Genomic DNA, 12,490 nt, shown 5'->3' with positions numbered 1-12,490 from the left:
AAAAAAAAAAAAAAAAAAAAAATGGCCAGGCACAGTTGCTCAAGCCTGTAATTTCAGCACCTCGGGAGGCCAAAGTGGGAGGATCACTTGAGGCTAGGAGTTCAAGACCAACCTGGAAAACAAAACAAGACCCTGTCTCTACAAAAAAAATTAAAAACTAGCTGGACATGGTGGCACATGTCTGTAGTCCCAGCTACTTAGGAGGCTGAGGTAGAAGGATAGCTTGAACCAGTAGTTGGAGGCTACAGTGAGCTATGATCATGCCACTGCACCCCACGCTAAAGGACAGAGTAACACTCTGTCAAAACAAAAAAGAAAAGAAAGAAAGGGAATGAAAGAGAAAGCAAGGGAAAGAGAGAGAGGGAGGGAGGGAGGAAGGAAGGAAGGAAGGAAGGAAGGAAGGAAGGAAGGGAGGGAGGGAGGGAGGGAGGGAGGAAGGAGAAAGAAAAAAAGAAAGGAAGGAAGGAAAGAGAAAGAAAGAGAGACAGAAAGAAAGAAAAGAAAAAAGAAAAGGAAGAAAATCCATGGGACAGGACATTCATACGATGGAATACCATACCACACAGCAAAGAAAAAAAGCAAACTACTCCTACACAGATTCATCTCAAAAACATCATGCTGAGCCATAGAAGCCAGACACAAAGCAGTACAAACTGCATGATCCCATTTGTATGACTTTTCAGAACAGGCGAAACTAACACTGAGAAGTCAGGATAGTGGGTACCACTTGGCGGTAGTGATTGGAAAGAGGAAGAGGCATGAAGGAGCCTGCTGGGGCTAACAAATATTCTTTACCTTGATCTAGTGGTTACATGGGTCTATACCCATAAAATTCATTGAGCTGAGCTTGCACGTATACGATGTGTATATTTTAGTGTATGGAAAATATACATCAATTTTTTGGAGATGGGGTCTTGCTCTGTTGTCCAGACAGTAGTGAAGTGATAGCATCATGGCTCACTTCAGCCTCAACCTCCTGGGCTCAAGCAATCCTCCCACCTCAGCCTCCCAAGTAGCTGGGACCACAGGCATACACCACCATGCCCAGATAATTTATTTTTTGTAGAGGCAGGGTTCACTATGTTGCCCAGGCTGGTCTTGAACTCCTGGGTACAAGTGATCCTCCTGCCTCAGCCTCCCAAAGGGCTGGGATCATAGGTGTGAGCACCTGGCTCGGCACCTGGCCGAGATTAATATTCTAACTCTGTGGTTCCATTCCCTCCACCCTCTACCCTCCCCTTACCCTCTATTCTGGCTTTTGGGGGATTTATTGTTCTTTCTTTTTTTCTTTTTTTTTTTGAGATGGTGTCTAACTGTTGTTACCTAGGCTGGTCTCGAGGCTCAAGCAATCCTCCCACCTCAGCCTTAGGAATGGCTAGGATTACAGGTTACTATTTTCTTTTTTCTTTCTTTCTTTTTTTTTGAGACAGAGTCTCGCTCTATCACCCAGGCTAGAGTGCAGTGATGTGATCTCGGCTCATTGCAACCTCCGCCTCCCGGGTTCAAGCAATTCTAGTGTTGGGATTACAGGCACACACCACCACACCCGGATGAATTTTGTATTTTTAGTAGAGAGGGGGTTTCGCCAAGGCTGGTCTCGAACTCCTGGCCTGAAGTGATCCACCCGCTTCGGACTCCCAAAGTGCTGGGATTACAGGCGTGAGCCACCGCGCCCTGTCTGGCATGTTTTCTGCTTGTTCATTGGTGGGGAGTTTGGTTTCCTTATACAGTGTGGCCGCTTCCAAAGGGCAGCCCCAGGCAAGTCACCCAGCATGGAGCGGGACAGAGATGGGGCTCACATGTCCCCACCCCCATCGGTCACCTCAGCCGCTTTGCTCACCTCATGCTGTGCACTGAGCCCACCTTCTGGTCTCTTCCCTCTCCACATCCAAATGCTCCTTCCAGATCTCAGTTCAGGACCCACCTCGTCCAGGAAGCCTTCCCAGACCCCCTTACTGACTTTCCTGGCCCTGAGTTCTGACCTGCCCTTCGTGGGTGTCTAGCCCCGCTTCCATCCTAAGAAGGGGGGAGGGAGCTCCCTCAGGGAGTGTGGGAGCAGCGTGGGGGTGTCCCTGAAAGGCACTCACATGCAGTTCCTGGCCGCCAGGTCCCGGTGTATGAATCTCTTGGTACTCAGATATTCCATGCCACTGGCGATGTCCGCCATGAACTTCACTAGCATCTGAGTGGGCAGGTACTGGGGAGCCAAGGCAGGTGGGAGGAGAGGTCAACAGAGTCCCTGATGTGATCCCTCCTCCCTCTATCCCTTTGTGCAATTCTAGCTCTGCCCGAATTGGTTTCCCATGGCCCTGACAATTCAACCCAACCCCTCTCCATGGCCTGCAAGGTCCTATAAACTTGCTCCAGCCTTCCTTTCGGACTTGATCGCCTATGTTCTTGCCCTTGACTGACACTCCCCAGACTCCCCTCTGGTCTTCAGACAAACAATGATCATTCCCACCTTCCAGCCTTTGCCTATGCTGTGCGCTCTGTTGGGATCGCTTCCTGCCCAGATCTCCAGACATCCCCCCAGCCCCAACTCCTTCACAATCACCTCCTCAGCAAGATCTTCCACGTCCACCCAAATTCACTGCCTGGCCTCCTTATCATCCATCCTAGTGTATTTCCTTCCTAGCACTGAAACACTTAAATCATCTTGCTCAGGTATTTATTAGCTTGTTTATTGTCTGCCCCTCCCCTGCTGGAAGACATGCTCCAGGAGAGTAAGCTCCTGGTCACCATGGTCTTCCCAGGGTCTGAGCAGCCCTGGGTACCTGATAGATACTCAGTTAATATTTGTAGACTGGATGACTAAATGTCCCTTACCACTGGCTGGTCCCCAAGCCGGGAATAGAGGAGGAAGCTGTGTAGGTCTCCATGCTTCATGAAAGGTAAGATGACCACAGGTGCTGGAAAGCTCTCTCGTTCAGAACCCTGGAAACAGACACCTGAGCCCCCCAGATAGCCCTGTCACTCCTACTGGGCAGAAGGGGAAGCCAAGCCCCCTCCCAGCCAGCCTCCAGCGTCTCCTTCTCACTCCCCATCCAATCTGGCCACCATATTGTCTGGGGGGTACTGGCAGTGGCAAGGACCGAGCTGCAGAGAAGCCGTTTCCAGCACAGTTCCCAGGGACATTTCCGGAGCCCTCCTGGGGACCTCAGCTATTTCTGGGACTGGTCAGAGGTCACATTCCAAGCTGAGGGAGAGTAGGAGGGGGAAGCTTGCTGACCCTGAAGGAGCGGGGAGCAGGAAGCCTGGAAGTTTGATCTTCCCATGGCCAGAAGAAGGGGTCTTCCCTCTGCAATGGCCCCCATGGGGCCTGTAGACCCCTTGAATCTGCTCCTCTCTCACCGATGAGCCTCATGACATTGGGATGGTCGAATTCCTTCATGCAGACTGCTTCACTCAGGAAATCCTCCAGCTCTGACCTTGTGCAGATGGCAACTTGAGGGAGAGAGAAAGGTGGGTGTGGTGGAGGGGAGGAGAGGGAGGACTCTCTCTCCACCTCCTCTCCATCATCATCATCATCATCATGATCACTCATCTTCATCAAACATGATTAGTAAGTACCAGGTGCCATACTCAGCATTTTATGTGTGTGTGTATATATATATAGAGAGAGAGAGTGGGTTTTTTTGTTTGTTTGTTTGTTTTGTTTTGTTTTTGAGATGGAGTCTCACTCTGTCGCCCAGGCTGGAGTGCAGTGGTTCGATCTCAGCTTACTGCAAACTCCGCCTCTCGGGTTCAAGCAATTCTCCTGCCTCAGCCTCCCGAGTAGCTGGGACTACAGGCGCCCACCACCACACCTGGCTAATTTTTTGTATTTTTAGTAGAGACGGGGTTTCACCATGTTAGCCAGGATGGTCTCGATCTCCTGACCTCGTGATCCGCCCGCCTCGGCCTCCCAAAGTGCTGGGATTACAGGAGTGAGCCACTGCGATTGGTCAACTTTGTATATATTAACTCATTTAATCTTCTTAGGTGCTACTATTATCATTCCCATTTTATTGTTTTGTTTTTTGTTTTTGAGACAGGGTCTTGTGCTGTCACCCAGGATGGATGTGATCACAGCAATCACAGTTCACTGTGGGTTCAAACTCCTAGGCTTGCCTTCCTGAGTAGCTGGGACCACAGGCACGCACCACCATCCCGGATATACATACATACATATATATATATATTTTTATACATACATATATAAAATATATATATTTATACATATATATATATAATATATATATTTATACATACATATATAAAATATATATATACACACATACATATATATAATATATATATTTTTTTTCTTTTTTTTTGAGATGGAGTTTCGCCCTTGTCCCCCAGGCTTGAGTGCAGTGGCTCAATCTTGGCTCACTGCAACCTCTGCCTCCCCATTTCAAGAGATTCTCATGCCTCAGCCTCCCAAGTAGCTGGGATTACAGGCATGCACCACCACGCCCGGCTAATTTTTGTATTTTTAGTAGAGATGAGGTTTTACCATGTTGGTCAGGCTGGTCTCAAACTCCCCACTTCAAGTGATCTGCCTACCTTGGCCTCCCAAAGTGCTAGGATTTCAGGTGTTAGCCACCATACCCGGCCAATTTTTTAAGAGAGGGAGTCTTGCTATGTTGTCCAGGCTGGTCTCAAACTCCTAACCTCAAGTGATCCTTCCATCTCGGCCTCCCAAAGCACTGCGATTACAGGCATGAGCCACTGTGCCTGGCCTATCTCTACTTTAAAGATGAAGAAAGCAAGGCACAGAAAGGTTACAGAGTCTGCCTAAGGGAACGAACACACGGCTTGGAGGTGGAAGAGGCAGATCTCAAACCCAGGCAGTCTAGCTCCAGGGTCCACCTGTTCACAACCACCCAGGCTGCTCCCTAGCACTTCCCTACCTGCCCTGGGGACCCATACAAGTATCATCCCATTTAACAGTTCAGAACACTGTGGCTCACAGAGGCAAAATGACTTGCCCAAGGTTGCACTGCTGGGATTCAGACCCAGGCCAAGACTATAACCAGTGAGAGGTTGTGTGGGAAGGATCGCTTGAGCCTCAGAGGTTGAGACTACAGTGAGCTGTGATCCTGCCACAGCACTCCAGCCGAAGCAACGAGTAAGACTCTGTCTCAAAAAACAAAAAACGTAGGCCAGGTGTGGTAGCTCATACCTGTAACCCCAACACTTTGGAATGCTGAGGCGGGTGGATCACGAGGTCAAGAGATCGAGACCATCCTGGCCAACAGGGTGAAACCCCATCTCTACTAAAAATACAAAAATTAGCTGGGCGTGGTGGCAGGCACCTGTAGTCCCAGCTACTTGGGAGGCTGAGGCAGGCGAATGGCGTGAACCCGGGAGGCGGAGCTTGCAGTGAGCCGAGATCATGCCACTGCACTCCAGCCTGGGTGACAGAGTGAGACTCTGTCTCAAAAAACAAAAACCAAAAAACAAAAAACGTAAACCTGAGGCTGGGTGCAGTGGCTCACAGCTGTAATCCTAGCACTTTGGGAGGCCAAGGCAGGCAGATCACCTGAGGGCAGGAGTTCGAGACCAGCCTGGCCAACACAGTGAAACCCCGTCTTTACTAAAAATACAAAAATTAGCTAGGCGTGGTGGCGTGCGCCTGTAATCCAACTACTTGGGAGGCTGAGGAAGAAGAATCGCTTGAACTCAGGAGGGGGAGGTTGCAGTGAGCCGAGATCACGCCACTGCACTCCAGCCTGGGCAGCAGAGTGAGACTCCTTCTCAAAACAAAACAAAGCAAAACAAACAAACAAACAAAAATAACCTGGTACACAGGAGGTGCTCAATAATGAATGAGTGGGTAATGACTTCATAGCCCAAGCTTTTAAGCCCTGTAGTTCAGAAAGGATCATTCTCTACTCACCACCAGCCCCAATCTGAACCCCCTATGCTTCTCCTTCCCTGTGTGTGAAGAACTTAGCCCTGGACTTCCTCTGCTATGTAACCCTGAAATGGCTCCTGCCCTCTCTGATGATGTAAATAATATAGTCCTAGTCCACATTAACAAGCATGTCCTACTTGCCACCCTCAGCATGAAGTGCTTTGCCTCACAGCTTTGGAAGGTGGGGACATTAGGGTCCTTTTTTCCAGATGACAGGTGGGAGGCTCAGAGAGGGAAAGTCATTTGCCTGAGATCGCATGGCTGGTAAATGATTCAGCCAGGTATTCCTCATTCTAGAGCTTCTCCTGCTCCGCTATGTATCACAGCGGGCCAGCCCCTGAAAACTACAGTTCCCTGGCTCCCTTTCCTAGTGGTTTCCTCTTGGGATTTGCCAATGAGAGGTAGGCCCTGATGGGAAACTGGCAGGTAGCGGGGAGGAAGGGAGAAGTCAGGGTATTTCACCCTCTCTCTGCTTCTGGTATTCCCTTGGTGGTGGTTGTGTCTCCCGTGTGTGCATGTGTGTGTTTCAATTTTTTTTTTTTTTTCAGACAGAGTCTTGCTCTGTCGCCCAGGCTGGAGTGCAGTGGTGCAATCTCGGCTCACTGCAAGCTCCGTCTCCAGGGTTCAAGCGATTCTCCTGCCTCAGCCTCCCGAGTAGCTGGGATTACAGGTGCCTGCCACCACGCCTGGCTAATTTTTGTATTTTTAGTAGAGGTGGGGTTTCACTATGTAGATCAGGCCAGCCACGAACTCCTGACCTCAGATGATCCACCTGCCTCAGCCTCCCAAAGTGCTGAGATTACAGACTTGAGCCGCCACGCCCAGCCATGTGTGTTTTATTTTTTTAAAACAAAGTCTCACTCTGTCACCCAGATTGGAGTGCAGTGGCATGATCATAGCTCACTGCAACCTCTGCCTCCCAGACTCAAGCGATTCTCCCACCTCAGCCTCCCAAGTAGCTGGGACTACAGGCATGTGCCACCATACCCAGCTAATTTTTTGTTATTGTTATTACTATTATTTTTTTCATAGAGATGTGGTTTCACCATATTGCCCAGGTTGGTCTCGAACTCCTGGACTCAAGCGATCTGCTGCCTCGGCCTCCCAAAGTGTTCTTCTGGGTTTTTAGCTCCCACAGAGCAACCTCTAACTTTGTGATACCAGCTCCTGCCTGGTGTCCCTAGCTGTGGATTCTGGTAACACCACTTGCTCCCTCTGTCCTTCAGGCCTAGGGATGGAAGTGACTTCCTGCTGCTGCTCATCTCTGGTTTCCCTCCCTGCCCCAGATGTTCCTTCAGCCCATTTCCCACCTTTATACTAATCTCCCCATATTCAATTCCTTCTGTTGAAGTACCTGGCAGGGGCTCCATTGCCTATCTGGAAACAACAGAAGTTCTAGGCTATGGTTAACTTGCTGTTAACTTTTCTGCTCTCTTCTTTCTCAGGGGCATAGGGAAGGGGCTGGGGGTCCCACACATGTGCATATAACTCACTCTTCATTGTCTTCACAGCCACCTTGAGGATGGAGTCGTCCTGGTTGAGCTGGCCTTCCATCACGGCTCCAAACTCTCCTGTGGGGGGCCAGAGGGAGACACTGACCTCACATGGCCTGTGGGGACTGTATTTCCTATAGTTGGGTGGGAGTGTGGAAGTGCAGGATCTCAGAAGTTCAGAAGGATGTGTGTATGCTGCAGGGGGACTCACCTTCTCCCAGAGTCTTCCCCAGGGCCACCTTGTGCCGGTCCACCATCACATCCCGCAGCTTCTCCTTCAGCTCTTCACTGATGCCCAGGCTGTTCACTGCATGCAAGGTTGGGGTGGACAGAGCCATGGGGCAGGGCTGACATTCAGGTGACATTCACCCACCAGTAGGGATAGACCCATTATTGAAACACTGATATACTTCTGCACTGATTCAAAATTAACTACTGCCCTCAGCACCCGCCACTTCCACCCCAGCTCCTCCTCTGGACCCCCTGAACCTTCTCTCAAAGGGAACTAAAGGCGTAAAGCCTGGCCACACTCTTGCTCCAGTGGGCACCCTGATGGGTCAGTGCCCTGCTGTACCAGTTGTTAAAAATATTTTGTTTGCCGGGCACAGTGGCTTACGCCTATAATCCCAGCACTTTGGGAGGCAGAGGCAGGTGGATCACTTGAGTCCAGGAGTTCAAGGCCAGCCTGGGCAACAAGGCAAATCCCTGTCTCTCCAAAAAAATACAAAAATTAGCCATGTGTGGTGGTACATGCTTGTAGTCCTAGCTACTGGGGAGGCTGAGGCAGGAAAATTGCTTGAACCCAGGACACAGAGGTTGCAGTGAGCTGAGATCACACCACTTCACTCCAGCCTGGGTGACAGAGCAAGACTCCGTCTCAAAAATAAAATAAAATACAAATATTTATTTTGCCGGATGCAGTGGCTCATGCCTGTAATCCCAGCACTTTGGGAAGCTGAGGCTGGTGGATCACTTGAGTCCAGGACTTTAAGACCAGTCTGGGCAACATGGCGAATCCCCGTCTCTAGAAAAAATACAAAAGCTAGCCATGTATGGTGGCACATGCCTGTAGTCCTAGCTACTCAGGAGGCTGAGGTTGGAGGATCACTTGAGCCCAGAGGTGGAGGTTGCAGTGAGCTGAGCTCATGCCACTGCACCCCAACCTGGGTGACAGAGCAAGACCCCATCTCAAACAACACACACACACACAAATATTTCTTGCTATTGAAGTATAACCTGCACAAATTGTAAATAAGCAACTCAGTGTATTTTCTTTTCTTTTTCTTTTCTTTTTTATTTTTTTAAGATGGAGTTTCGTTCCTGTTGCCCAGGCTGGAGTGCAATGGTGCAATCTCAGCTCACTGCAACCTACGCCTCTCAGGTTCAAGCAATTCTCCTGCCTCAGCGTCCCGAGTAGCTGGGATTACAGGCATGTGCCACCACGCCTGGCTAATTTTGTATTTTTAGTAGAGAGAGGGTTTCTCCATGTTGGTCAGGCTGGTCTGGAACTCCCGAACTCAGGTGATCTGCCCATCTTGGCCTCCCAAAGTGCTGGGATTACAGGCGTGAGCCACCACGCCCGGCCAACTCAGTGGATTTTCACAAATCAAACACAAATGTGTAACTAGCACTCAGGACAAGAACAGAACATGACCTGCCCTCCTAGGGGTAGCCACTTTCTTGATTTCTGTTACAATAGATTAGTTTTGAAATGTTATAAAAATGGAATCACATAGTATATTCTCTTTCGTGTCTGGCTTCTTTCACTCAACATGATATCTATGAAATAGTTATAATCTAGTTGTTGTTGGGTGTAATTGTAATTTATCCATTTTCATTGTTATATGATCATTCTCAAACAAATTGACATCAGGACACCTTTACATTGTTAGAATTATTGAGGACTAGAAAGAGCTTTTGTTTATGTGAGTTACATATATATATGTGTGTGTATATATATATATCTCAATATTTCTGTATTCAAAAATAAAACTAGCTGGGCACAGTGGTTCACGCTTGTAATCCCAGCAATTTGGGAGGCCAAGGAAGGAGGACCACTTGAGGCCAGGAGTTGGAGATCAGCATGGGCAACATAGCCAGACCCCATCTCTAAAAAAAGAAAAATTTTTTTTGGAAACAGAGTCTCACTCTGTCGCCTAGGCTAGAGTACAGTGGCACAATCTCAGCTCACTGCAACCTCCACCTCCTGGGTTCAAGTGATTCTCCTGCCTCATCCTCCTGAGCAGCTGGGATTACAGGCGTGTGCCACCACACCCAGCAAATTTTTGTGTGTTTTTTTTTAATGTAGAGGTGGGGTTTTGCCATGTTGCCCATGCTGGTTTCAAGCTCCTAGGCCTCAAAAGAAAACCTATGAGGTTTATTTAATTTTTTTTTTTTGTTTTTTTTTTGAGAGAGAGTCTCACTCTGGTTCTCCAGGCTAGAGTGCAGTGGTGCGATCTCGGCTCACTGCAACCTCCGCCTCCCAGGTTCAAGCGATTCTCTTTCCTCAGCCTCCCGAGTAGCTAGGATTACAGGCATGCACCACCACACACATACAAAAATTTGTATACTAAAATTTTTGTATTTTAGTATACAAAAATACTAAAATTTTTGTATTTTAGTAGAAATGGGGTTTCACCATGTTGTCCAGGCTGGTCTCAAACTCCTGACCTCAAGCAATCTGCCCGCCTTGGCCTCCCAAAGTGGTGGGATTACAAGCGTGTGCCACCGCGCCCAGCCTGATAGATTTTTAAAACAAGAATATACAAGGTCCATCAGCTGTCAGAGTGATGGATGACATCATCCCACATCAGGGAGCCTCTGGAAAACTGCACTGAATGCTCGTGAATGAGAAAGCAGAAGAGCAAATAATGTCTTGGTAATAGTATGAAAATAGATTTGACCTTATGGGCCCCCTGCAAAGGTCTCGGGGACCACAGGGGACCAGGCTCACACCCTGAGAATGGCTGCTGTATGTTACTCAGTTAAATCACCGGAACATCGTTGCTTCTTCCTTCTCTTCTTAAATAAATGTCTTTCCCAGCCCTTTCCAAACATCCCCCTGGGGCCCTGGTGGCTTTCTCGTTGTGTGCTAGGAAGAGACCTAGCTCTTCCATTTTCTTTCTGAATTTCTGTTTCCCTAACTGAAAGATGAGCTCCTTTTTTTTTTTGAGACAAAGTCTTGCTCTATCACCCAAGCTGGAGTGCAGTGGCCTGATCTCGGCTCACTGCAACCTCTGCCTCCCAGGTTAAAGCAATTCTCCTGCCTCGGCCTCCCAAGCAGCTGGGACTACAGGCGTGCACCACCACACCTGGCTAATTTTTGATGGGGTTTGACCATGTTGGTCAGGCTGATCTTGAACTCCTGACCTCGTGATCTGTCCGCCTTGGCCTCCCAAAGTGCTGGGGATTACAGGCATGAGCCACCGCGCCTAGCCTGAGATTTTTTTTTTTTTTTTTTTTTCCTGAGACAGAGTCTCTCTCTATCGCCCAGGCTGGAGTGCAGTGGCACCATCTCGGCTCACTGCAACCTCCACCTTCCGGATTCAAGTGATTCTCCTGCCTCAGCCTCCCGAGTAGCTGGGATTACAGATGTGCACCACCACGTCTGGCTAATTTTTGTATTTTTAGTAGAGACAGGGTCTTGCCATGCCGGCCAGGCTGGTCTCAAACTCCTGACCTCAAGTGTCTGCCTGCCTAGACCTACCAAAGTGTTGGGATTACAGGCGTGAGCCACTGCGCCTGGCCAAAAGAAGAGATTTGACTGGGCCTCTGAGATCCCCTCCTTAGCTGAGACCTTCCATGACTTTCCAGTCTTCTAATGGAGAGTCTATAGTTCTAAGATTTTATTATTTCAAAAATATAAGGGTGTAGAGTATATGCATATAACTTTTCAGGCCAAGATCGATTCTATCTCTCTACCAATCTATAATTCCAAGAGGTAGTAGAGTGTGGCAGTTAAGAGTATAGACTTAGGCCGGGCGCAGTGGCTCAAGCCTGTAATCCCAGCACTTTGGGATTATAGAGGCCGAGACGGGCGGATCACGAGGTCAGGAGATCGAGACCATCCTGGCTAACATGGTGAAACCCCGTCTCTACTAAAAATACAAAAAAACTAGCCGGGCGAGGTGGCGGGCGCCTGTAGTCCCAGCTACTCGGGAGGCTGAGGCAGGAGAATGGCGTAAACCCGGGAGGCAGAGCTTGCAGTGAGCTGAGATCCAGCCACTGCACTCCAGCCTGGGCGACAGAGCGAGACTCCATCTCAAAAAAAAATAAAAATAAAAAATAAAAAAAAAGAGTATAGACTTCAGGCTGGGCGCGGTGGTTCATGCCTGTAATCCCAGCACTTTGGGAGGCCGAGGTGGGTGGATCATGGGGTCAGGAGTTCAAAACCAGTCTGGCAAATATGGTGAAACCCTGTCTCTACTAAAAGCACAAAAATTAGCCAGGCGTTTTGGCATGTGCCTATAGTCCCAGCTACTCGGGAGGCTGAGGCAGGAGAGTCACTTGAATCCAGGAGGCGGAGGTTGCAGTGAGCCAAGATCATGCCACTGCACTCCAGCCTAGGTGACAGAACAAGATTCTGTCTAAAAAAAAAAAGTATAGACTTCAGAGCAAAAGTGCCTGGGTTCAAATCCCAGCTATCCAATTTACAAGCTGTGTGGCCTTGGGCAAGTGACTTAATCACTCTGCTCCAAAGCTGCCTCATCTGTGAAGTGAAGGTGATAAGAAACCCACCTCCAGCTAGGCGTGGTGGCTCACGCCTATTCTCCCAGCACTTTGGGAGGCCAAGGCAGGTTGATCACTTGAGACCAGGAATTCCAAGAACAGCCTGGCCAACAAAGACGGGGTTAGTAAAACCCCATCTTTACTAAAAATGCAAAAATTAGCCAGGCGTGGTGCCATGTGCCTGTAATCCCAGCTACTCGGGAGGCTGAGGCATGAGAATTGCTTGAACCCGGGAGGTGGAGGTTGCAGTGAGCTGAGATTGAGATTGTGTCACTGTGCTCTAGCCTGGGTGACAGAGCGAGACTTTGTCTAAAAAAAAAGAAAAAAGAAACCCGTGTCCTTGGGTTGCTCTGAGGGTTAAATGATA

The 12,490-nt window shown here is 48.9% G+C and overlaps 1 protein-coding gene and 1 long non-coding RNA gene across 9 annotated transcripts in view; one reads left to right on the top strand and one right to left on the bottom strand.

Annotated features, from left to right (window-relative positions):
• Window positions 1-12,490, bottom strand: part of AXL (AXL receptor tyrosine kinase) — a 45,185-nt gene that overhangs the window by 6,347 nt on the left and 26,348 nt on the right. For all 8 annotated transcript variants that reach the window (XR_013410707.1, XR_013410705.1, XR_013410706.1 and 5 more), the window contains 5 exons: window positions 7,607-7,702; window positions 7,396-7,473; window positions 3,352-3,444; window positions 2,827-2,948; window positions 2,088-2,197 (listed from right to left, as the gene is read on the bottom strand). Coding sequence is in view for 5 of the 8 variants with exons in the window: in XM_077982951.1 (XP_077839077.1) it covers window positions 2,088-2,197; window positions 2,827-2,948; window positions 3,352-3,444; window positions 7,396-7,473; window positions 7,607-7,702 (499 nt within the window). In the remaining 3 variants the exon portion in view is untranslated. The remainder of the gene's footprint in view (window positions 1-2,087; window positions 2,198-2,826; window positions 2,949-3,351; window positions 3,445-7,395; window positions 7,474-7,606; window positions 7,703-12,490) is intronic.
• LOC144337556 (uncharacterized) lies at window positions 3,184-8,125 on the top strand. Its single transcript, XR_013410764.1, has 2 exons — window positions 3,184-4,355; window positions 6,788-8,125. It is a non-coding gene; the product is annotated as an uncharacterized LOC144337556 (long non-coding RNA).

This window comes from Macaca mulatta, chromosome 19 (genome assembly GCF_049350105.2).
Source record: "Macaca mulatta isolate MMU2019108-1 chromosome 19, T2T-MMU8v2.0, whole genome shotgun sequence".
NCBI classification, from domain to species: domain Eukaryota; kingdom Metazoa; phylum Chordata; class Mammalia; order Primates; family Cercopithecidae; genus Macaca; species Macaca mulatta.
This window is presented reverse-complemented; position numbering and strand designations above follow the sequence as displayed.